The following is a 25,457-nucleotide window of genomic DNA, read 5'->3' as shown; positions in this document are numbered from 1 at the left end:
GCCCACTTTGTGAGCTTTTTAGTGACAGGTGAACCAAGATTAAAGCATTTAAGTTCCAAGAGATGGGGATAAAATTGTTGACACAGATCTTGAAATCTCATTTCTTCCATGAATTTTTTCTTCTTCATTGGGTAATAGGATATAATGAGAATTTCTTCCTATTCATTGTCACCAGCACCCCAGCTCTCAAATTCATTCTTTTATCTGTGTATAGAGGAAATAGCCCTTATCAGATATTATATTTGTTTAATTGGTAACTGTGTACCTGTTACTTTATCAACGTTTCCAGGGAGGCCGAGGTTAGATGCCAAGCCTAGTACCTTGAGCAGACAGGGACTGCTGGAGATCAGGTGAGGAGGGTGGAGTGAGCTCCCTGGGACCTAGCTAAAGCCTGGGAACTGGCTGTCATTTTGGTCTTGGCTGTCCTAGGGCCCTGGGAGTCTGCCGCAGGCCTTCCTGGCATCTGTGTGGTATCTGTGTAACTCCCCCACATGCAGGGAAGATGGGGCCCCACATGCCTTAGTGCCTTGCCAGAGCGTGGGCTGCAGCAGGACAGAGGTTGTTAGGCAGAGCTGGCATCAGCTCCCCGGGGATGCTGGAGAGCCTCAAGAGCCCAGGTAGGGCAGGGGACCAGCCCGCTCCACGTGGGCAGGCAGATGAGATGGTGGGGAGAATCTGAGAAGATAGGAAAGGTCCAAGGGAACAGTCTTGATAGTCAAAGCAAACTGAGGAACCAAAGAACAGCAGCAGCAGATTACAATAGAGAATGCACTGGGGAAAGGGAAGAGTCCCGCGTCCTCTCCAGGTGTGTCCTGGGAGCCTGCACTCTCCCCTGCTTCTCTAGCCTCAGTCTCCTCATTTGTGAAGTGGGAGGCCTGGTCTGCAGACTCTGTGAAGTCTTTTTCAGCAATAAAATCTTGTTTATTGAGAGTTCGTGAATCATGCTTTCTGTCCTAGAGGAGACCATAGAGCTTGAGGGTCACCAATTATGTGTCATCAGAGGGTGTGGCCCAGGAATTCCAATAGTTTCTAATATTTCAAAAATTATAAGGTCATATCTTTGCCCACAGAAGGATCTCAACAGATGACTACTTAAATTGCAGTTATATAGTGGAATTTGGGAGGATATACAGTAAAGGGATATTCTTTGTGGTATAGAATATGACAAACTGATCAGATTTAACCCTCTCATTTTATATGTGAAGAAAATGAGACCTGGAGAGGAGTAATCAGTCTCTTCTCCAGAGACTTCTAGCAAGTTAAGAGGCAAAACAAAGAACCAGAAGACTCCAAGTTTCTAATAATCTGGTTCTGAGCTCTTACTACTCTAACACTTTTCCTCTGCCTGGCTTGTGCGCCAGCTCCCTCCCTTGCAGAAATAGTGCCTGAGCTTTTCACAATTGTCCTAGCTTTTCTTTCTGGTAAGTAGAAGCTAGGTTTGATCAGATAACTTTCCATTCTAGCTGCTCTAGATACTGGTGACTTGTATGAACTAATCCCACAGTGCAAGAGAGATTTTCCTTGCTGCTCATACATGGGGGTTGGGAGTGTGGGGTGTGTATGGAGGGACTGGACAGGAAAGTCCTGGGTTTCCTGTGAGAGAGGCCTCTGTCGAGCCTGAGAGATAGCTACTTGAAGGAATTGGGAGAGTTATAGATTGGGAATTAAAGGCCCTGGGTGTGAATCTGCTCAACAACTGTACAACTTTGGGCAAGTGGCCTCCTGGGCCTCAGTTTCTTCATTTACAAACGGAAGAGAGGTGCTGACTGGGTGCTAAAAGTCCTTTAACCCTGACACTGTATATGTGCTTTGCCTCTTCCCCTTGATGCTATCCCATTTCTCAAAGGGGAAGGGTCCAGCAAATTGAGTCCTTAGGTAAGTCAGTCCCAGAAAGACTGGGTCTGTCTGTTATACACACCATAACCATCTAAATCTTCCTGAAGAACAGCTTATTCTTAACACCCTCTGCCAAATTCTGGGGATTCCATACAGCTCCATGAAAAAACTTCCATTCCTTCGGCTGGCACTTGAACTTGAACTTCCAATAATTGACCTGTGTTACCTCTCTAGCTTTTTCTGACACCATTGGTCAGAGAAGCAGGTATTTGCAGTGAAGAGACCCAAGTTTCAATCCTAGCATCACCTCTTTTCAGTCCTTTGGTTTTATTTGTTTCTCACCCCCTCTGTGCCTTGTACATAAAATGAAGATAAAATATCTAGTTTATCAATTTGATATGAATTAAATTAAATACCATTAAAACTGAGTAGGTGCCCAACGAAAGTGCTTTCTCTCTCTCTCTCTCTCTCTCTCTCTCTCTCTCTCTCTCTCTCTCTCTCTCCTCCAACTAAAGCATATGTTCCTTACAAACAGAAATTACATGTTCACTTATATCTTCAGTGTGCTTAGCACAAAGCCTCAACAGAACAAATGCTCAGTATTTGATGGATTAGTGCTTTGTCCCCCGTTCCAGGGGTTGTTTTAGGTAAGCTGAAATGTTTTCTTCTCTTTGCAGTTTGCCCAGATGGTGGCCATCTACAAGACACTTGGAGGAGACAAGTTCCCACTTATTGAGCAGACATACTACCCCAACCACAAAGAGATGGTAGGTCCTGAGTAGGGACTGAGTCTCTGCTGATTGCCCTCTGAGTTTAACCATGGCCTCACTATCTCAACCCCAAAGACTCCCTGGAATGGAACTATAGAGTCACTTTGTGGAGCTATAGTAACTGAATTTTGGCCAACAACCTTTGTTTTTAAATTCTGGAGCCGAATAGGTAATAACAGAAACAAAGGCAGTTTAGTCAATCTAAGGGTATAATGAACTTGTGGCCCGACAATCAGATCTCACTATTAGGAGTTATATCTCTAGCTCTGCCAGGTATCACAGAACAAGTTACATTCCCTTACCATGTGTCAGTTTTCCAACCAGACAGATGGGTAGACAAATACTATCCCTGATCAGGATGTCTAATATGATATGTACAAGATTTAAGTAACTTGAGTCTCTTAATAATAGCTTTCTGATAAAGTGTGATGCTCTCCTTAGATATAAGGTGTTGCTCTTATATTATTCCTCAGACTTCCATTCCCTTAGCTTCCTCCAGATTGTGATAAGGCTGGACTAACCCTATGCCTTCTCTGAGTCCATCCTAGGAGGTCAGAAGGATCAGAGAGATGGGACAATTGGTTCATAGGAAGGCTGTGACTAATGTTTTTCCTCCAGGATAGCCTGGAGCTCAAGCTATCATACTTTCTGCCCAAGGCTTGTGTGATCAGTTGGTGATGCTGCTTAACCCACCAATGGAGACTGGCTGCCAAAGCTTTGCAAGTATTGTGCTCTGGAACAAAGACCGTGTTGTTCATTCTCCAAAAGGGATCTCCATTTGCAGCACCTCTGTGAATCCTGACCCTTCTTCTGGCACATTGTACATAACAACCCTGCTTACCAGCAGACCACACATATAGAAGATGGGGTGGGGGAGCTTGGGGCTTAAAAAGAATTATGTCTATTATCATCTTTGCCAGAACTTCCTCAGGGAGAGCTCTGGAATTTTAAACTCTTGCCCTAAATAAATCCTAGAGGTTAATATCAGGACTTTCCCATTTAAGGCAAGCGAGAAAGGTTCATAGAGGGCCTGAGGAACCCTGAGGGCCTGTGGCTGGAGATCTCAGGTAGTCTAGGACACAGTGGTAAGGTAGAGGAAATCTCTGGGGATCAAAGCAATTTTTTCCTGCTGTAACCTCTAGCAGGGCTGACCAGTGAGGAAGAAAATTACATTAAGTGCACAGTGTATTCCTCCTCTTTTCCCCCAGGGGTCCTTGTGTTATCTCCTATCATCTGTCCTGAAATTTGAGATCACCTCTCTAGGGTGTCAAAAGCTGATGAAGGGGGTGTTTCCACTCTGCAAGAGAAAGGCCTTTTTGGCTATAAAAAAAAAAAGTCCTGAAGTAGGAACGAAGATATTAGTAACCTAAAAGAGGCAAAAGAGATGGCCTCTGGACATCAGCTGAGGGCATCAGGGACAGCAAGTCTTCTCTTATCCAGAGGTGTGCTGGAATCTTCTGCCAGGAATGGTGTCAAGGGGACTGCAGCATAGAGAGGGGCCTTAGGCTGTTCTAGCTCTCACATCGAGTGATTCTGTGTCCCCCACACATGACAGTGCATGAGAGGATTAGGGTGAATGGAATCAACAGGAGTAGAGGACACACAGCCGTAGTGTTGTTCACTTCATTCCTACTCCTGTCAACCCATCTTCTATTATTACACATCACAAGGGTGTGATATGTGTAACATTCACCATTTCTCTCCTATCAGATAATTTAAGCTAAATGAACACGTATTTTCCTGGGGAGAAAAGAAATTAGTCTTGGCCCTGGAAAACAAACTGAGCCAGAATCAAAACTTTCAGCAATAGATTAAACTATTGGGGGGAGGGGGTTGGGGGTAAGGAGAGAAGGAATGAGGGCCGGACAAAAAAGTCACACCACCTTCCCAGGTTGTGGACTAGAGTCTTAGACACAAGCAGTAATGTGCCCCATCCCTGCCATGATGCTGATAAGGCTGACCACTTGGTACTTCCCTTTGGCTAGAGCAATAGGGTAGATGGTCTCGGGCAGAGTTCCACAGAGAAGGAGAAGTGGCTTGGTCTTCAGGTCTCTTGAAAGGATGTGGTGGTCACTGGTCTTTACTAAGGCTGGATGATGTCAACCAACGCCTTCCTAAGGGGGTGGTGGTGTACCAGCTGCCAGCTGCAGGTGCTGTCTGCATTCTTCTTGCAGATAAAATGCTGGGCCTGGTTCCCATAGAGCGTCCGTTCCAACAGCCAGTCTGTCCAGAGGCACTCATTGCGGATCAAGTTGGTACAGTCCGCTGAATAGCAGGTGGTAATCTAGAGTCATGACCACAACATTAGGGTGAGGAAGAGGTCCTTCCTTTTCTGTTGCTGCCTTTCAGACCCCTGCATATCTTCCCAGCCCTTCTCGACCGCCCACCCTGTGTCTTATGGAGCCTTTCCTCGTCCCCACACTTCCCCCTAAGTTCTCCTGCCCTGTGCTCCCTAATATCATTTCTGGAATCTACCATTTACCTTTAGCAAATCACTTCACTTCCCAGAGCTTTAATTTCTTTACCTTAAAATGTCTTATTTAATAAGTCTTATTTAATAGTGACTATGGTAACGTCATCTCGGTCTGCTTTATATGATGATCACTCTCCCCGCCAAAATGTTAAGTTCTTCAAGGTCAGGGCCTATGGATTCTTGCTTCCCCACCCCCAGCTTCATGCAGTGTCTGATCCATGTCGTATTTCAAGTGGAGTATAATAAATGAATAAATGCATAGATGAAGGAAGGAAGCATGAAGGGTGAGGCTGCAAGGCTTAAGACCCTTGCCCACCCCGGAATGTCTTAGAAATGGCCATCCCCTCACTTTGCAGCCGCAGTTGATAAGGTAGCCATGATTCAGACTCTCCCTCTGCGCAGAGGACACATTTTCCCAGGGCAGGACTTCGTTGCACAGATTGATGAAGATTTTTCCGTCACTGAGGACGTCACCTTCATGGGGAGATGGAAGAGAATATAACATCAGGATACTGCTCCTAGAGCCCTGAGTCCTTCAAGGACCCAGAATCATAGCCAATGACAAAGCCAAAGCTCCAGTGGCTTTTTTTTTTTTTTAATGAAAAAAATTGGAATTTTATTTTAAGGCATAGATAGTTGAAAGAATGAAGGAAACAGAATTTCTATCTGTAACTAGCAATGTTTTAAATTAGGTATAGAGATTTGTAAGCAATAAAGTTTATTGATTTTTTTAAATTTTCACTGTGTGAATTACCAAAATTAGATGTAAGGTTAATAAGGGACTTTAATTAAGAAACCTGATATAATTTTAACTGTTACCCTCTCCTTCTTGAACTTCTGAATCTTACTGAATATTCCAGTGAAATAACTGAGAGGCCTCTGTGCTGTTTAAAATATGCCTCAGTGGGTAGGGTCCAGTGGCTTTTTGATAGCCATGGCAATATGGAGCTCAATTGAAAGAACTGAAAAAACCCCCCGTAACCTTTATAGTAAGAGATTAACATATTACGTTTGTGCAAGGTAGAATTGTGGGGTCTGGTGAAGACATTGTCCTTTAGCATGGTACAGAAAGAAGAAGGTGGGCTTTAAAATCAGACTTCAACTGGGATGTAGCTGAGGTAAATGCTTTCCTGGCATGTGCAACGTCTTGGATTTGATCTCCAACAACTTTAAAAAAGGTCAGACTCTGTGGGACCCCCTTCTTTTCACTTACTTACTGTATAACCTTAAAGAAAGTCACAAAACCTCTCACCTAGAAGATGAGAATAATAAAGTTGTGGTCAAGATTAAATAAGAATGTCTGTAGAATTCCCCATACAGTTGAAGGCTCACAGAAAACGTTCAATAAATAATAGGTTCCCTTCCCCTTTCCAATCTTTCCATCTCCTACCCCCTGGTGAGACTTTGCCCATTAGAAAGTTCCCCTTCTTTCCTTAGCAAGCTCCTTCCCATCTTTCAAAGATCCTTTTCAGTACCACCTTGTCCTTGTCGTGACCATGCAGGCCCTTGCCTCTCCTAGAACTTCAGTTGCTCACAAAGCATAACGGCCAAGACCAGAACCAGGAATACAGAAATAAATATGACAGGATCTCGGCTCCCAAGAACTTCAAATGTGAAGGGTAGATCTTATGTAGGCAAAAATGATCCTATTGTGTGATTATACAGAAGATGTAGTGTAAGAGAAAGGAAAGTACAATTATCTCCAGGTAAGGAAGAGGTAGAGAGAAAAAAAAAAGGTGTCCCAGAGGAGGGGAAGGTTGTGTTGTGCTTTGAAGGAATGGGTAGAATTCATCTGCCACAGAAGTGGAGGGATTTCTGGACCTTGGCTCTGTCCTACACAAAGGCAGAATGACAGCCCATTGGCACACCTTCTGCAGCTGCAAGTAGTCTATTTCAGCTCTGAGAGATGGAGGGGCAGGGAACTGTTATTGACAAAGAGCAGAAGATCAAGCTAGAAAGATCAGCAATGTTCTTCTGGTCTCAAAGGGCTTTCATAATCAGCCATGAGAGTTTCTAACTTTCTCTGAAGGGTGTAGGTGCCACTGATGACTTTTCCATGGACTTACAATTTGTTGTTTATCCCAACCCTCAGTTATACTTGATCTTCTTGAGGGCAGAGAGCTTGTACCTCAGAGCCTAACAAATGACCAGACACACAGAGGGTAGGTACTGGTCTCCTGGGAACCTGAGGGCTCAGCAGCATGCCGCGTCTCCCACCCAGAAGCTCCCCGCTTAGCACAATTCCACATCCTTGGAGCTGACCCCAATCAGTGTGGCTTCCCATGCCTGTCACTCCTCAAGAGCCATTTCCAAACTCTTTGGAGACTATGTTTTTTTCAATCTCCATTCTCCTGTCTAAGGCCTGGCAGTGTGTTTAGGTGGTCATTTGTTATCCAATGGATCGATGGATAGTCAAATGCTTCTACCTATTCTCTACACCTGCTATGTTTTTCATTTTCCTTGCTTTCTTTCTAGATAATTTTTCTTCTTTTCTTTCTTTTCTTTTATTTGTGTATGTGTTTATGTGTATGTGTGTGGTACTAGGGATTGAATCCAGAGGTGTTCTACCACTAAGCTACAACTCCAGCCCCTTTTTTTTTTGTTTTTGTTTTTGAGACAAAATCTCACTAAGTTATTGAGGCTGCCTTGAACTTGCAGTCCTCCTGCCTCAGCCTCCTAAGTCGCTAGGATTACAGGCATATGTCACCATGCCCAGCTATTTTTCATCTTTTGAAAGCAGCCAATTTAGATCTCACTGATACTGCAAAGCTTCCTTGATTGTTCGCAGTCACGCAAATACCTCCTTTCCCTAAACTCCAAAGTAATTTAGTGTTGTATGTTAATTTATGGAGTCATATTCTTATACAGTTCTTTAACTGTTCTATCCAAACCATTTCAGAATGGAGGAGGCTTGCCTATGCCCAAGTTCATGGGACAGAACTGTGTTAGACTCAAGGCTCCCATGAGGGCCTATGCAAAAGGCAGTGCTGAACCCATAAGGAGCAGTTTCAGCGGGTAGATTTTGGTTCAAGATGCCAAAAATTGTATACCAATTAAAACTTTCAAAATGGAGCTTGCTGCCCTAGGCTGGGAGAGCACTCTGTCCTTAAAACTATGAAGCAGTGGCCAATATCACTCTAAGGAGGACTCCTGCCTTAAAGGGAAGTCACCAAGACTCATTCCAACTAACAAGCAGGCTGTCACTATCACAACTGTTTTATGCCACCTGACTAGCCTGCAGCCCCAGGAAGGCCCTGGCTCCTACCTCAGTACCTACTTGGGACAAACTCCATCCCAGTCAGCTGCTGGTCTTTGACTTACCAGTCAGAAGGTACTGCTTCTGGTTGTTGGCTATTAGTCTCACACCGCAGAGAGGAGGGACTGTAGGGGTATAGACATACCGAATATCCTTGACTTTCTCAAACCCTTTAAACATCTGAAAGGCAATTGCAAAAACAAACAAACAAACAAACAAAAATATTGGGTCAGTGAATATGATTTGTATATTAACAGGCAAAAACTTCTCATTTCTCAGTCTCGAAAATTAATTAAAAGTCTAGTTTCAGAATTGGTACACAGAGTCCATGGACTCCAACTGGGTTGTCTTTGTCTTTAAAGAAAATCTAAACCTTGGTTTATTCCAGTGGAAGGAAAGGTACTTCAATGGCTCTGTGAACAGGCACTGAGGCCCCACCTTGTATTGCCCTTGGATTTTGTGGCCCCTGCTCCCAGCATTCCAGCCAGTTCCACTTTGAAAAGATCTCTGAACCAAATTGTCTGAAACCTACCCTCCCCAAACACAGATCCAGTCCCCCTATCAGCCCAATGAGGGTAAACCCCCTGTCCTGCCCCCATGTACCTTTGTCTGTTTGATTTCATACCGCATCAATTTTTGAGGGTCAGAAGGGTCGTCACTGGCAGTAACTATCTTCTCACTGGAGACTTTGGCCCGAATCACTGCATGGGGAGAAGAAAGAGGGAAGCACTTGGAGTGGTCCATTGGAGCTCTGGATGATCTGGGGATGCTGGAGAATTTCATTCAGGTGTTGGATTTTGAGTGGTGTGATAGCTATGAGTTCTGCAGTCACCGCAAGTTCAAACTCTTCAGGACTTGTTATCCTCAGCCTCTGTGCTCTTTTGGCCATGTTCAACCTGTTACTTTGGAGAGCTTTAGTTCCTGTAACCCTGGGGACAGTGGGCAAACAGGAGGAGTCAGGATGGTGGAGGGGGAAGGAGCCCCTTGAAGGATTCCTGTGAGACTCATCTGTTGAACTAGCTCAGAGCCGCGAAGCTCTCCCAGAGTTGACATTAGTAAATGTTTATTGAATCCATAAATATTCTGAGCGTGCACTGAGAAAATCCATCTCTTGCCATTTGTGCATAAATCAAAAACTGTTTATGAAAGTCTTCCTCTCGGTCTTGTTCTGAGCATAAGTCCCACAGCTGTGATTAAGACAGGGTCCCCATTCTGCAGAACTTCTAGTCTAGCAGAGGACATGCCTTTAAAGAATAATAGAATAGAAGCCCAAACTTGATAGAGACACAGCAGTAGCCAGGAAGTGAGGAAGCCTTCAAAGAAGGGACCCGAGTTAGACCTTGAAGGATGAATAGGAGTGTGCCAGGAATTTAAGAGTACGGGGGAAGGGCATCCAGGTAGAGGGGAGAGAAAGGGCAAAAGATAAGAGTTGAGATGAGGACATGGTGACAGTCTCAATTATAGGCCTGGACAGAGACAGGTAGGTGTTCCGCAAATTGCCTCTTCCTCCTTCCCACTCCCAACCCAGCTGGATCACTCTGACACTCCAGTTCAATGAGACTCCTAAATTGCAATATGGCCAAGATGGGGCGGAGGTCGCTGTAGAGGGCCTGACAATCTATTTTCTTACAAATCAGTCAGATTCTGTGTTAGCAAGATTGCTCTGGTGCTAGCCCTTTCAACCCATCGGCCTCAGCAGGAGGCAACGGTGAGAGGGATTGGAGCTCCTCCCCTTTCCTCAGACTCCTTGTCTACTGCTCAGCCCCACCTCAACCCTCCCCTGCTACGGGGAACTTGGGCCTCGGACTCACCAACCCCGGAGTTGCAGAAGTGCTGCTGCGGATGCGCTGGGACGCAGCTGCATGCCTCGCCCAGCCCCGGGGGCCGTAGCAAAGCTAGCAGCCTCAGCACCAGCACCCAGCTCGGCGCGATGGAGGGGCTCCGGGGCATGACAAGGCAGAGACCCAGTGGAGATTGTGGAGTCTGTCAGACCAGAACAGCCAGTTCAAGACTCCTCCAGAACGTGCCTGACCCTCCCCCCAAGGCTTTATGAGGTGGCCCTAGAACCAGTCCCGCCCCCAATGGGCTCCGCCCTCCTTTGGCTTGAAGCCACGCGTGGCTGCAGGACCTGAGGCCCTTGACTGACCGACTGACCCTCTCAGGGAGAGTTAGTGGGAATCCTAAGTAGTTAAGCCTCTGGGGGTGGAGGGAGGACGGGGAGAGGGGATGGTGTCAGGGGCACAGAGATGGAAGAGCGGCAAAGAGCAGGAGGACAGAAAGAAGAGGGGCTGTGTGTGATTCAGGCAGAAGGAACAAATGAGGAGAGACTCAGAGAGTGAGAGGCAGACAGAATTACAACAGGCAAAAGACAGTGATGGAGAAGGACGGACCCTTGCTGAGCTGCATACTGGGAATGAGACAAGCTACTCAGGGCTTCCTTCAGCTGCAGGAAGTGTTTTCAATGCCCTATTTATGAGGCTCCAAAGCAACAACAAACAGGGAAGGGACAGAGAACATTGTGGTGTGCGTGTCTTGGCTCTGTCTGCTGGGGGGTGGGGTGGGGAGAAATGTCAGAGAAAGCAGCCTGTGCTTTAGAAACCCTTTCTCAAAGCCAGAGCCTTAGACTCTGCAGATAGCTAGGGGCATTCCTCAGTGTCTGCTAACACCTTGGGTGCCCTATCACTCAGGGCAAACTTTAGACCTCAAGGCCCTGTCTCCAGGCCCTGGGCTATACTGATTGTTATTGCATGTTATAGCCACTGGAGACTATGTCATGTTATAGCAGGTGGAGCAGCTTGGAGACCAAAGAAGCAAGATGCTTAGGCTCACTGTGACCCAAGCCTTGTCCACAGTTTGATAGCATAGGGCGCCAAGTCTCTAAATAGGAGACCTGTGGAATTATAGCTGGAGGATATTTCCATACGTGCTATACTAGAAAGTAGAAGGTCAGGTTCTGATTCTGTCATTAGGTAGCTTTGCCACCTTTATTTTGCAGGACTTTAATTTTTTCCTCCATAAAACAGGCTTGAACTACATCATTTCTTCTTTTTTTTTTTTTTTTTTTTCCAGTGCTGGGGATAAGGAGTACTTGCACAAGCTAGATAAGCACTGTCCTATTGGACTACACCCCCAGCCCTGAAGTACATGTTTTCTGAAGCCCTTTCCCCCAGCCTCTACTGGTTTCAGCCAGGAATGCTGAAATCCTCAGGTTACATTCTCCCAGTATCTCATCACACCAAGATTCCATGGGAATCTGATGTTTTCATCAAAGTGACCATTATCTTCTTCAGAGAATATCTTTAAACTTGGATGGTATTGGTGATGTTTGAAAGGAGAGAGCCAAGTCAGACTGAAAGAGAGGATAGGTCCAAGTTGGTGTCCAGGTTGGTTCTTCATACCATGTCTAGACCAAAATAAGAATTGGATGTATTATTATTTGGAGGGACCTCCAAACCATCCAGTCCAATCATTTGACAGGTGTGAATGCTGAAGGTCAGTGATATAAAATGACTTGTGATAAGTTAGTGGCAGGGAAGACTAGAATACAAGTATCCTGACATCTATTCTAGTGTTCCGTATCCTCTACCACATTATTTCTTCCAGTTGCATTTGGCTTTTATTTGTCTTTTTTTTTTAACAACTCAAAATCCTGTCTTTGGAGGGTAAATTTTTCTTTTAAGATTTATTGCTCCTCTGTTAAAGACTACTTCAAGGAAGCATTTACTTTCATTAAGGATCCTTTTCCAAGGGTAAACACATTAAATTCTTATATGAGCTCTCTTCCAAACCCCAAACGAGGCAGAAATAGGCCTTAGCATATTAAGCCATATTTGGGGTTGAGGTTGTGGTGCTGGTGAGCAGCGAAGAGTGTGAATGAAGGAGAGTGCATCTGGGTTGGTATTTTTGAAGGGGGTGGGTACTAAGAGGTACATGATGAAAGGACATTGAGATGATAAATATGCATCAAAAAAAACTTTGGGTTTATTACAGTACAATTTACATATAGTAAAATTTACCCTTTCCAAAAATTTTTGTTGTTGTTCTCTTTAGCCGAGAGCCAATCCTGCCAGGGTTTGTCTATCAGAGAAGGTTGAAGCAGTGAGATGTAGAGTAAGAACAGGTTCATAAAAGCTCTTTAACATGCTGTGTGACCTTAGGAAAGTCACCATCGTCCTGTGGGTCCCGTTTTTTAATTTGTAAAGCAAATAGGTTGGTCTGATTCTTTAAGGACCCTCCAAAGGGTGTTCCCAAGAAAAATGTTCATAGGATCCCACAGAGAGATAGGCACACCTGACCAGTTTGTTCCTTTCTTCTCTGCCTTCAGCTGACACTGCCCACATTCCCCGTGGTGGTGAAGATTGGCCATGCTCACTCTGGCATGGGCAAGGTAAGGCAGAGGGGCCTGCAGTGCCATGGGGTTGGACCACGACGGGCATTTCTGCTGGAGAAATAGCTCAGAAGAGCATTTGCTTAGCATGCATGAGGCCCTAGCTTTAATCCTCCATAGTGGAGGAAAAACAGAAGGACACTCTTCAGTGGGTTTGAATGCCTCGGGCTCTTTTGACTTCTCAGGGTGTACATGTGTATGTCTCCCTTTCTTCCTTTTTGCCTAATTCCAACATTAGGTCAAAGTGGAAAACCACTACGACTTCCAGGACATTGCTAGTGTGGTGGCCCTCACTCAGACCTATGCCACAGCAGAGCCCTTTATTGATGCCAAGTATGATATCCGGGTCCAGAAGATTGGCAGCAATTACAAGGCTTACATGTAAGTGAGGAGGTGTGGTGTCCCAGCAGATGCTATTTTTTCTTATCAAACAGCTCTCGGTTTAACCTCATCTGGCTCACAAGGCAGGATACAGAGAGAGCATGCCACTTAGATCTGGGACTTCTAACCTGGGTTCTTTGGAAGTTAGGGGAGGGCAGTCTATAAACTACTATGAAAAATAAAATTAGTATTAATTTCCCTAGCTTTCTCTTCAGTTATAAAAACAGTCTTCTACTACAGACTATCGTAATAGCAGTACATAGGACTTTGTCACCAAAGGTAATCACACTACAGTTGTGACAGATCTGAGTACCAGTTACTGTCATCCCTATGTAAACATTATGGTAGTTATTAGACCTGCTTCTGTGTCCTTTGATTTACATATTTACATATTCTTGATAACTCTAATTGGGTGTCTTTGTGATCTTACATACTTTATACATTTGCACATTTTATATATTTTATACATGGAAAGGAATACTGTGCTTCACCAGACTGCCAAAGTAAGAGTAAAGTTAAACTCCTAAGGTACATATCTAGCCCTAAAAAATGCTACAGAGAGTTAAAAAAAGTCCAGTGGTTTTAAGAGGAAATTATTTCCCCACATAACTGTATCCATTTGGCAAAATGAAAAGTTAAAAATTTCCCTCATTAGAATTTAAAGAAAAATTCCTAAAATTGATGAAGGGTGAACAACCGGAGAAATTTTAGATGGCATTTCCTTTGTTTGCAAAAAAAAAAAAAAAATCCATGTTTGATGAAAAGAAGATGCTGGTTCTGCCCTCACTCTCAGTAGGTCATAATAGAGGTCACATGGCCTTCAAGTCCACAGCAGATGAGTGACCTCTCAGTGTCACCTCCATTCCCATACCTGAGGAGGCCCTTATAGATCTATATCCTATGTCCCATTGTTAGCTAAGGATGTGAAGTCTTAGAGAGCTTTGCAAACTTGAAAATGTAATGAAAACATAAGGGATATTATTATTTACTCAGAGTTTCTGAGACCCTGTTATGTGTCATGGCTCTATGCTGGGAACTTGAAAGTGAGTGTCTCTCTGTCCCTGCCTTGAGGAATCTCTTTACAGGGACACCTTAGTAAGCCATAAGCTTAGGAAGACAGTTATAGTTATTCTGATTTTTGTCTTTGAGTTTCTACTCAGGTTTTGCCAGCTACTCAGCTACTTATTAGTTTTTTTCTGAATTTGGTAGTGGATGCAGAGGAAAGCACATCACAGAGGGAATCAAGCTTCCTGGACTTTTATCTCCTATCTGCTGTGACTGGACATGCAATCTTGGACAAGTCATCTAGCCTGTCTGAGTCTGAACTTCTTGCCTATAAAGCAGAGCAAGAATTCCAGCCTGCTCAAAGCAGGGGGTTTGAAGTGGGGTTCTTGTGAAGGGTTTGGTGAGGAGGCACCCTGGAAAGCAGCCAGAACTGTCCAAGTAGATGGTTGTTGTTGCCCCCTCCATATGTGGAGCTTTCTCAGTGTCTGAAATCAGATCTTTGTGGGGGGATACTTGGAGGAACTGGCACAGCCACTCTGCAAACAGTACTTCATGGTGAGGACAGTACATGGAGGGCTCTGTCCATGGTGTAAGAGGAGGACTCTGTCCCCTAAGCCATTCCCTTCCCCCTTGACTGTGTCTGGGTGAAGACTTGATTTAAAAGTTACATTTTTGCTGTTTTATAGTTCACTTAACCCTGTACCAACTGGTCCTCCTGGCAACCCTGTGACCAACTCTCCCATGGTCACCCAGTCAGTCAAGAGCAAATCCAGAATCAGAAACCTGGTCTTCCACCTCTTATGGAGTCTAAGACTAGTTGACTCTTAACACATGCTCATGGAGGGCCAGTACAGTGGGCATAACAGAGATTGATGACTTGATGCCATCAGTTCCATTTGACAGTTGAGTGAAGCCCAAAGGTTAACTGACTTACCCAGAGCCACACGGCTAATAGTGTGGTGGAGCTAAGAAATTAACTGTTGAATTACAGAATTGAGAGCGTTAGTGAAGAAGACATTGGGGGATATTCACAAGAACCCTGTTAGAATTTCCAGGACAAGTGGGATTCAGTTTGTATGCCCAGGCACTGTGAGTTGGCAAGGGTACAGGACACAGTATATACCTCAGGTGTTTTACAAAGTCATGGACAAGTCTTGGCTTAAGTTTCAGCTCAAGTAACTAAATTAAAAAGTAGATGTAAGATTGTGAGTTATAGGCAAAATTCTAATGGGAGCAAGAACTTATTTATTTGAAAAGATCAGATCAGAAAAGTCTTTATGGAGCAGAAGTCTTCTGAGCTAGACCACTGTGGAGAGAGGAGGGCCTCACAAGTGGGAGTTTGGCAGAGGCAGGGGGCGTGCTGTAGGCTCAACAGACAGACCCCAGGCTATTTGCGGGAAAAGCAGTTAGGGAAAGTGAACTTCAGTTCTGGAAGGTTTCATGCCCTCCTGTTGCTGATGTGGCTCATGGCCTGTTCTACCCTGGTGGGACCTTGTTGCAGGAGGACATCAATCTCGGGGAACTGGAAGACGAATACTGGCTCTGCAATGCTGGAGCAGATCGCCATGTCAGACAGGTGAGTGAGAGAAGAAATCCAGTCCCCAGTGAGAGGGAGGCTGCCATAGATGAAGAGGTGTAAGAAAGGAGGAAGTCTGCCCAAAGGGAGCCTCTGAGCAGACAGGACTAATAAAACACAAAGACTCAAGAAGCCAGTCAACAAGATCAGGCAGGACTGGGTCTTGTGCTAAATTATGGAGATAAAGACTGCATACTAAAGAAGGTCCAAGAAAGGAGTAGTAGTAAACATGGGCTGGAATAGCCAAGAAGGCCTCCTGGAAGAGGTAGAACCTTCCCTGGGCTTGCAAAGATGGGTAGGATCAGGAGAGCAGAAATGGAAATCACTGTATGTAAATAAGGGACCATGTTGGATGATTGCAGGATGGAAAATGGGGGTGGGGTGGAGATAGGACAGATGGAGGCTGTAAGAAGAGCCCAACCAGCAAGAAGGCTTGAGGTATGCTCCATCCTCAGGACACTTTCCCATTCCCTCCAGGTACAAACTATGGGTGGACACCTGCTCTGAGATGTTTGGTGGCCTAGACATCTGTGCTGTCAAAGCTGTACATGGCAAAGATGGAAAAGACTACATTTTTGAGGTAAGTCTGACCCAAAAGTATCTGAGAAACAACACCCAAGGCTGGAAGCCAAACTCTTGGCTCAAAATCTATGTGGGCAGCCCAGACTGCATTTAGTTTAGAATCTGAGTTGTCTCAAGGCCCCAGATAGCACATCTGAGTAGTGGGATACCTCCACCAGTGGGGAGCTGTTGCTTCCAACCTGCTAATCCAGAGCACACCTTGGATAATAGATGGCAGATATGGGTTCCTGGCATCCTAGTCTAGCCATTCCTTTGGGAAGGCTGTAGTGACTTTAGCATTCTTAGTCTGAGAAAGCTTCCTTTTGGAGTCATTTGGTCCAACCTGCTCATTTTACAGGCAAGAAAATTGGCCTAGTCCTGTGATCCTGTGCCTAGGCCACAGGGTGAATTGGTGTCAACCTGGGCACCTGCGGGCGGGAGATTTTTCTTAGCATTTTTCTGGACCTTGGAGACACTTTACTCATCCTGGTCCTCTAACACAACTTTTCTGACTCTTCTTTTCCATATTCAGAGAAAAGTCCATGGCAGTATGAATTCTTCACATACATTGTTGCCCAGTCTTCCTGGGGGCAGGAATGGCTCCTTGCCAGAGTGATTTCAGAGTACTGGTGTCAGGAGCCCAGAGTGGCTTTCAGATTCAAAATTTACCCCCACCCCCATGACCTGCTTCAACTCCAGGATGGCCACTGCCCCTCTCGGAGTGTGAGCAGGTTTTTCCTGAGTAAATGAGAAAGTGGGACTATGGAATCTATGATCCTACTAAACCAGACATTTCCAAAAAGAGCGACCTATTACTTTTGACTCAAGAAGAATCAGAATTGGTGGCAGTTACGAAAGGCATCCCAAGTCAGAAGCACAGGGAGGAATCTGATCATTTTATGAGCAGAGTCTATCTAGAGACAGAGATTGTACAGGTGAAAATTCACAGGGATGAAAACTGCCCGTTCTTCATCAGAAACTTATGGGAACATCCTTCATGTCTTCCTGTTCCTCTGTCTGCAAAGTTTGAGCCCTGGGTCCTTCAAGCTCTTTCCTTTCTCCCTCCCTTTTCCCATTACCTTCAGCTAGCAATCTCCCTCTCACCCATCCCTGTCCTGGGTGAAGGTAAAGGGAAGTGGCCTGAGGCAAAGGTTTGCAGGAAGAGAGGACCAAGGTCCTGTTTCTGCAAGGACCATGCTTCCAGCTGAAGACAAGAACACCTGCTTCATCACCAGCCCAGGAAGACCAGGCCAGGCCTTTACATTTCCAGACCCTTTCCTCACGTCTTCCACCACGTCTTCCACCAGGTCATGGACTGTAGCATGCCACTGATTGGAGAACACCAGGTGGAGGACAGACAACTCATCACTGAACTAGTCATCAGCAAGATGAACCAGCTGCTGTCCAGGACTCCTGTCCTATCTCCTCAGAGGCCCTTAACCACCCAGCAGCCACAGGTAAGCAACTGTGAAGAGACATAGGACAGCCAAGAACCACTGCTCTGGACATTGGTGACTCTAGAATGGAATAGAGGTCAGACACCCACAGGCCTGGGTAGGATCTAAGCAATCTTCTCCCTCTTTCTTGTCTTCCTCTGGAGACCTGTTTATCTCCCACCACCCGTGATAGGGCCCTTCTCATGAGCAGTATGCAATAACAGCTATTGGACTGACAGGTATGGAGTATTGGATCTCTTCTCTCTGAACTTGAAGTCTCCAGGGAACCAGAGCTTGTTTCCTCTGGGACTCAGGATGCTCCCATATTTAAAGTGGGAGGTCTTTGAGGAAGAGCTGAATCAGATTGCTCACTAGCTGTTCACTGCTACATTTGTTTTCTAAAAAAGTGGGGGAGTGTCTTTCTGAGACATCTGGTATAGAAAAAGAGAAGAGTCAGATTCTTCATTCTGAGAGAGTGACAAGGTAAAACTCAAAATTAAAGATACCCTTTTCCTAAGAGAGAGGAGGTTGAATTGAAGTAGTACCTAGCTTAGGGCCAGTCACATAACAGTATCCTAGCTGCAGGCCTACTAGGATATCCACACTGAAGTTTTGTGACCCTGTGGCTCTAGCATGTGCCAAAGAAAGGAAGAGACCCTGGATCTGAAGTTCTTTGGTTCCACAAAGAAGGTATCTCATTTTTCAAAAATATTTATACTTTTCTTTCCACTGAACTTTTGTATAATGAAGTGAGAAGAACTTCGGGCAATGAATCAAAGAATTGAGCCTTAATCTAGCTTTTCCCCTAAGTAGCTATGTAATTTTGGGAAGAAGTTATTAGCTTCGGAGGCTTTTATGGATTTTATCATTTATAAATCAGAATTCTCTCAAAAAAACCTTTTCTTCAAAATCCAACATCAAACAGTTAAGCGGGTAGAATATAATAGTGATTTAAAATGTGAGTTTTGAAATGAGAACTACCCAATTTGAATTCTAAACCCTGCATTTATTGGTGTTGTGACCTGGGGCAAGGTCCCTGTTTTTGGTTCAAGAATGATAACCACAGGACCTATCTCTTAGGGTTCTTAGGAGAATTACATGATGTAAGAAACCTAAAAGGTGGCATCGCACAAAGTGAAGCACCTGGTGAAGGTCAGCTGTTGTTACAGAAGTAAGTAGACTCTGGCCTTGGATCCCTGCAGCCTTAGGCCCAGAGATTATCACCACCTCTTCTGAAGATGAGTGCACTCAGGAGCAGATAGTTGGAATCTAGAAATCCTTCAGTAAGAAAGAAGAAATGACTGGTACCCTTACACTGGAAGAGGAGAAGGAAACAAAACAAAAACAAAACAAAAACCAGCAGTGTGGGTGATTTAGGATAGAAGAAATTATGCCAGAGATTAGAATATCACAGGATGATAGCCTGCTAGTCTTGTCAATACTCATAATAATGAACCTGAATCGTCGGGAAAGGGAATGCTGACATTTTAGTGTTTCATGTTCTGTTTAAGAAGCTACAAACAGAATATAGGAAATATATCCAGAAAATAATTGAGTGAAATAAAACAATGTGACAATTGGTAAGTCAGTTCTCTCTCTGAATCTGTTTCCTCACCTGTCATATGAGAAACCATCTAAATCTCTCTTCTGCTCTAAAAATACCTTTAGGGGCCGGGCATGCAGGTCAATTGTAGAGCACTTGCTTAGCATGCACAGGGCCCTAGGTTCCATTCCCAGCACACCAAAAACGACAACAAAAAATAAAAATGTCTTGAGTAGAATAGTCCTGTCCTTATGGATTCTGGATAAATGGAAACCCTGGGCTAACAGATATTGACTTTGACTCTGAGTAGCCAAGTTTAGAGTAACCTTGTACAATGGGATCCTACCACCTGTTATGCATGGTGAGGTTTTCACACCTTCTTTAACTGATGCACACTGTATCTGACCTCTGACCAAATGCAAGAATCTTATCTGTTCCTGGGGCCGGGGGTGTAACTCAGTGATAGAGTGTGGCTTAGCATCATGCACAAGGCCCTGGGTTTGATCCCTAACACCCCTAAATAGCTAGATGGATAGGTAGGTAGGAAAGAAGGTAGATATTGAAAAATATTTTCATTATTTAAAAAAGATCAGGCCTGTAATTAGATTTTATAACTTTGTAAATATGATGAAATCAAAATATTTGGGTACTAGTCTTGTGTTTTCGTGCACAGTAGACCTTAGTGGATAGTTAGAAATATCCTGTTAATCAGATTATTGCTTTTCCCTGCTCTAGAGGAAAAGTAACAGTTGACCTTCCATATCTGCAAATTCAGCCAACTGCCTATCAGAAATGTAGTTATGTCTATGGTGGTTGCATCAAAAAGCATCAAAGTTCAGTAGCAAACAGATAATTCATGAAAAAAATTTTACCTCACAAAAAGCATTAGCTCTTCTTTGGTATAAGCCCCTTAAATTAGTTCATTTTGTGTTACTAAAGTGAAATACCTGAGGGAGGCTACTTTATAAAGAAGAGAGGTTTATTTTAACTTGCAGTTATGGAGGTTCAAGGACAAAGGGCTGCATCTCATAATGGCCTCTGTTGCTAACAGAATCTTGAGGCAACGTTGAGCATCACATAGCAAGAGTTGGAGAGCACATGTATATCTGTGGGCTCCACCCTGATGACCTTATCTAATCCTGATCAGATCATCTCCCAAAGGTCCCATCTCTAAACACCAGTCAGATTGTTTCTACTCTTAATACTTGGGGATTAAATTTTAGCACATGATCCCTGGGGGAACCTTCAAACCCACCTATCCAAAATATTGCATCCTTTATTTTATAAAGTTTAAATACTGCAACATTTTTCAAGAGAAATATATCTCAAAGTACAGGCAGAAACCAGAAAAGAATAAGCTTCCCTCAATATATGAGCCCCTGCAGAAATTCCTAGTAGTGAAGTCAGTCTGACTCGAGGATGAGCTTCTCTCTGCTCATTCTCACATTCAGGACTACAGCTGGATATTGTAGAAAGCTTACTGTGCTGGGAGTCAGGAGACTCCCAGGCTATTCGCTATGACCTTGGACAAGTTACTTTCCATCTCCGGACATCTGCTTCCTCACCTGTGAAATGGAGTTGAGTTAAATAATTTCTAGATCTCTTTCAAGTCTAAAGTCATGTAATACCTGGAGTTAGACACACTGCAAAGGGTAAAGCAGAGTTCCCTATTAGACTGCTGTAACTTCTGACATCAGCTGAAATTCAGAGGTTCCCCAAACTGCCTCAGGTTGGATAGCTTTCTGGAAGAACTCACAGAGCTCACTGAACCCTGTTGTACTCACCATTACGGCAGATTGTGGGGAAAGGACACAGGTCAAAACTAAGTCAAAGGAAGATACATAGGGCAGAGTCAGGGAGAGTTCAAAACACAAAGCTTCCATCATCCTTAAAATGTGTTACCCTTGTGCCATCATGTGTGACCACACACATGAAGTATTGCCAACCAGGGGTGCTCACTTGCGCTTCAGAGTTCAGAGTTACTATGGGCTTCATTACATGGCATGATTGACTGATCATCTGGTTGTACTCAGTGTCCAGCTCCCTGTCCCTGGAGATCAGGCTAATGCCATGTGACTTAAGGAACCTACCATGAATAACAGATACTCCTGTCATTCAGGAAATTCCAGAAGTTTATAGGTTACTTCCTGGGAGCCTGTCACAAAGGCCAGACCTCTCTTAGGGCGAGGCCACTCTTTACTGCATACACTATCAAGTTAATATAGCAAATGTTCTCAAACACTCAGCCCTTTGTGGGCAAAAACTTTGCCTTATTCCTCTGTGTTTCCACTGTTGAACACAGGCCTGGCCCAGAGTGTATGCTTAAGTTAGCTAATCACCTTTGGACTTCAGTGAAGAATTAGATATAGTTCTTGTCTAAAAGTTGTTTATATTCTAAGTTGAAATCATGACTGAATTCATGGGCCTTCAAATGGTGTCTTCTCATATCTTCTGTTAGCTTCCTCTAAGCTTGTGCCTTCACCCCAGGCTGCCTAGAAGTCAGAAAGCACCCAACAGTCTGTCACCCTTGGCAAAATGCTGCAACTTGGGCTTGAAGGCATGACTGTCCTGGTCACAATCCTACCTCCGTTTCTCCTAGGTGACAACACATTGTTTATGGTTGTGGAGACATTTCAGTTACCCTGGGTTCAGGCCTTGGATCTCTCAGACTCCATGACCATATTCCTACTGTCACTTCCCACTTTCCTGCATCTTTATCTACATGAATCTGCTTCTGTGGGCCCCCTTCCACCTGTCATCTAGATCACACCCACTTTGCTTTCAAGTGTACCCTCACTTCCCCATCATCAGTTCTTCCTTTTCCAAAAGATTATCATACCCACATACAAATAGCTTCCACTTAAGACCCCAAAGCATCCCTCAATTCCATATTCCCTTCCAGCTATTGTCGCCTTCTCTGTTCCCAGCCTAATCTTGAGTTGTTTTAGCTACCATCTCTCCTCCTCCATCACATTTTCTCTTCAACCCACTCCAGTCGGCATTCTTTCCCCACCATCCCACTGAAACTGGTCTGGGCAAAGTCTTCTCCATGTTCCCTCCACACCTACTGGTCAATTCTGTTTCTACCTTGCAGGCTTCGCAGCAGCATTTGTTGTAGTTGACTACTTCCTTGAAGCACGCCCTTTGCTAGGCCTCTGCGACCTACCCTTACTGGCTTTTCACATTACCTTTTTGGCTTCTCCTCTTTTACCTGACCCCTCTGCTTCTGCTAATCCTCTGAATGTCAGTGCCCCAGAACTTAGTGTGACCATGGCCAGCCCTGTCTATCTTCTGCCCTGACCACTCCTTGAACTCCAAATTCACACGTCTAACTCCTTTGACGCCTTTATTTGAATTCCTAAAAAGGCATCCTAAATATAACATGCCCAGAGTAGGATTCATGTTTTTTTGTTAGTTTTTTCCTTGAACTGTGTCTTTACCCCTTGCTTAATTTTCTCCAACTAATTTATGTAGTCCTTTGCCTAGGTCCTTGCCCCTGTATCATTCTGTCTGTTGCTCGTGGTGCCCTAACCACAGTGGTAAGGGCCTTTGTGTTAGTTGTGTCCTCTATCGGAAATGTTCTCCCTCAGCCTCCTTTTTAATTTTTGCATTTTTTGCATGACTGGTTCTTTCACAGCAGTGTAACAGGTATTTCCTCAACCATCGAACCCAAAGTTGCCACCTAGTCACTGACTCACTGGGGGCCACCTCTCCCTTCTTTAACATTTGGCATAGCACTTTCTATCAGCTGAGATTAGTAAGGCTATGACATCACTAGGCACTATAATCTCATGGGACCACCATCATATACCTGGTCAATCATTGATCCAAATTGTGTTTTGCAGCACTTGATTGTATATCAAAGCTGTTTTAAGGATGGTTGAGAGTGGTTGGCCCAAGAGCAGTCAGTTTTCTGTAGAAAATTCAAACAATAATAACAAAACTAAGAGTGCCTGCCTTCTATTATTTTTGTTGCTGTTACCATGTGATATCAATTCTATACAAATGACAGTTAAAATGCTCCTCCTGTTCAGGCAAACCACTCTCACCACCTCTCTCCTTGCAGGCTGTTGCAAGGCACATTGGTTGAATGAGTCCCCATTGGGAATGAACATCATGAACAACCCTATCAGTGTATTTGGAGTTGACATCAGGCTCCTGTGGAGACCTTGGTACTGTGCAAGTAGAAAGATGTAAACCAAGGAACATTATCTGGATCCCAGCCTGCCTGCTGCATGGCCAACTGAGGCCTGGCTCTTGTCGCTGACTTGTGGGCCATTCTTCAGAATTAGGCCCCTCTTGCTGGTCTGTTTTCTGTGGCTCTAGAAAATCAAGCTGAAAGAGCTTCTGGCTGAGGTCGTTCCAGCCTCTTGCCCTGAATTCTAGACCAAGACCAGAGCAGACCAGTGACTAGCTGCTTGCGAAGCTTCCTCTCTTGATCTTTCCCTACCCTTGCCTCCAGCTCGCCCAGGAGAGATTTCGTTTCTTTGATTATAGAAGAGCACCTGTGTCAGCTGGCAGACAGGGAGGGAGAGGATGGCGAGTGGAGGGCACTACTTACCTGTTTCCAGCCAACTCCCTATCCTGGGGTGGATTCATTATGAAAAATATAAGCTAGCTAATGCTGTGCACAGTTCTGAGGAATAAGGGCAGGGATGCAAGAGGCATTGGCTATGCCATCAAAAGCAGGAGTCAAGTGCCAAGGCCTGATTGAACAGACAGCAGCTTGGACTCAGCCTGTCTGGAGTGTCAGCCTTGGGGCTTGGGGCTGCTGGGGCCTCTGACCCTCTACACTTGGCCTCTTTTGAAGTGCTAGGGACTGTTCTCAGTGTGGCAGTGACACCTGGTGGCCAGTAGAGGTCAAAGCCCCCAGGCTCTGTTGGTGTAGAGCTTCCTCCCAGTACTTGGTACCCCAAAGTCTCCCTCCCATCCTCAAAACACATTCACTGGCCCTTGGGGCCCATCATCCAGGATCTGAGGTGAGCCTTGTATCCTGAGGCTCTGGAGAGGTGTCGTTGCTCCACATACCCCCAGAATCAAGGGAGAGAACTTCGGGAAGAGAAAGTTTTCAGGTCACATCAGGAGAGTTGGCAGTATCTAGTCCTCTCCTTCGTGTAGCAAATCTTTTTCATATCTCATTACACTGGTCCCGTTCAGTTTTCTTTTCCTGTAAAATCTTCTGGAATCAAAAGACTGAATTGCTAATGTAGGAATTTCAGACCCTGATGGGTGAGGGTGAGGTGTCCTTCAGTTGTACCACAGAGCTGCCTTTCTGTTTAGCTTGGGGGTTAGACCCTTGGGCCATGATTCTATGGCTCCATCTTTGGAAACATTAATACCCATCTGGTGCCAGGGTGAAGATGAACCTCTTTTTCCTCCATGAGCTGACAGGCCACACAACATAGGAGTGTTGTTTCTGGTCTGAGGGTCACAAGAGAACTTTAATGTACTTGGAGGAGAGAAAGTGGGAGGTGGAGGGATGTGGCAGACTTGTTCTGTGGGTTAGAGGTAAAGGAACTGCAGTTGAATAGCAGTCACTTCTAGGAGCCTATGGTTCACTGTCTTCAGCTCTCGATGCCACTGTGGGTTAGAAATGTTTCCAAAGGCAAATCTGCTGGAAGACAGGTTCTGACCCAGCACAGGGAATAAACTCACTGACTCTGAGAGAGGAAACCGCTGCCCTGGGGAGTGGCATGTGGTTCATGTGGTAGCTGATGTTCAGGCAGGGGCAGGATGAGCTGCTTCTCAGGGACGTGGTGGAAGGACAGGCTGGGGCTGGAGGTCTTGTGGCTTTTAAAACCTCCTTCTGATCTCAGTTGCCATGATCCAGGTTGTGCGCAATCACAGGACCTGGGAAAGGCATGATAAGAGTTCAGAATTGAAGTACTGGGGCCAGGTTACCTCTGGCCTGTGGTGGGACATTTTGCCAGGCCTTTTTTTTATTGGCTCTCTGGTCTGAAGAGAGACTCAAAACATTTCCAGCCAGGTCTTTGAGTCCCCACAACTCCAAAAGCCACATTCTCTTGAGTGCAAGGAGATCAAGACAGGAAAGGGATCTCTCACCCCAAGAAGTAGAGCCTGGAGCACTGTGCACTTAGGGGACACAACTGTCCCTCAGATCCCAAACATGGGCTTCAGCTGCTCTCGAGTTTGGAAGAGGTAAATTTAGGACAAATGAAAGGCCTTCCTGCTTCCCACAGCACGACTGACTTTAGAGAGTTTGTTCCCCAGTG

General features: G+C 44.9%; 2 protein-coding genes across 2 annotated transcripts in view; one reads left to right on the top strand and one right to left on the bottom strand.

Moving 5' to 3' along the window:
- SYN2 (synapsin II) overlaps positions 1-25,457 on the top strand; it is a 143,852-nt gene that overhangs the window by 105,511 nt on the left and 12,884 nt on the right. Inside the window, exons 5-10 of the mRNA XM_079122571.1 lie at positions 2,514-2,603; positions 12,660-12,722; positions 12,961-13,103; positions 15,610-15,684; positions 16,162-16,264; positions 17,553-17,702. Coding sequence (XP_078978697.1) covers positions 2,514-2,603; positions 12,660-12,722; positions 12,961-13,103; positions 15,610-15,684; positions 16,162-16,264; positions 17,553-17,702 — 624 coding nt within the window. The remainder of the gene's footprint in view (positions 1-2,513; positions 2,604-12,659; positions 12,723-12,960; positions 13,104-15,609; positions 15,685-16,161; positions 16,265-17,552; positions 17,703-25,457) is intronic.
- TIMP4 (TIMP metallopeptidase inhibitor 4) lies at positions 4,398-10,612 on the bottom strand. Its single transcript, XM_079122572.1, has 6 exons — positions 10,490-10,612; positions 10,147-10,318; positions 8,939-9,036; positions 8,401-8,515; positions 5,429-5,553; positions 4,398-4,890 (listed from the first exon to the last, which is right to left on the bottom strand). The coding sequence occupies exons 2-6, from the start codon at positions 10,283-10,285 to the stop codon at positions 4,690-4,692; spliced, it is 678 nt and encodes a 225-aa protein (XP_078978698.1). The 5' UTR covers positions 10,286-10,318; positions 10,490-10,612; the 3' UTR covers positions 4,398-4,689.

Source organism: Sciurus vulgaris, assembly GCF_902686455.1.
Source record: "Sciurus vulgaris genome assembly, chromosome: 19".
In the NCBI taxonomy this organism is placed as follows: Eukaryota; Metazoa; Chordata; class Mammalia; order Rodentia; family Sciuridae; genus Sciurus; species Sciurus vulgaris.
This window is presented reverse-complemented; position numbering and strand designations above follow the sequence as displayed.

Bases quoted from the DNA above. Each gene is read 5' to 3' on its own strand.
- TIMP4 (XM_079122572.1), bottom strand. From the start codon at position 10,285: ATGCCCCGGAGCCCCTCCATCGCGCCGAGCTGGGTGCTGGTGCTGAGG. The intron at 5,554-8,400 runs GTAAGTCAAAGA...CTCCCCATGAAG, and splicing joins GAAGCAGTACCTTCTGACTG to GTGACGTCCTCAGTGACGGA. The intron at 4,891-5,428 runs GTGAGGGGATGG...TCATGACTCTAG, and splicing joins TTATCAACTGCGGCTGCAAA to ATTACCACCTGCTATTCAGC.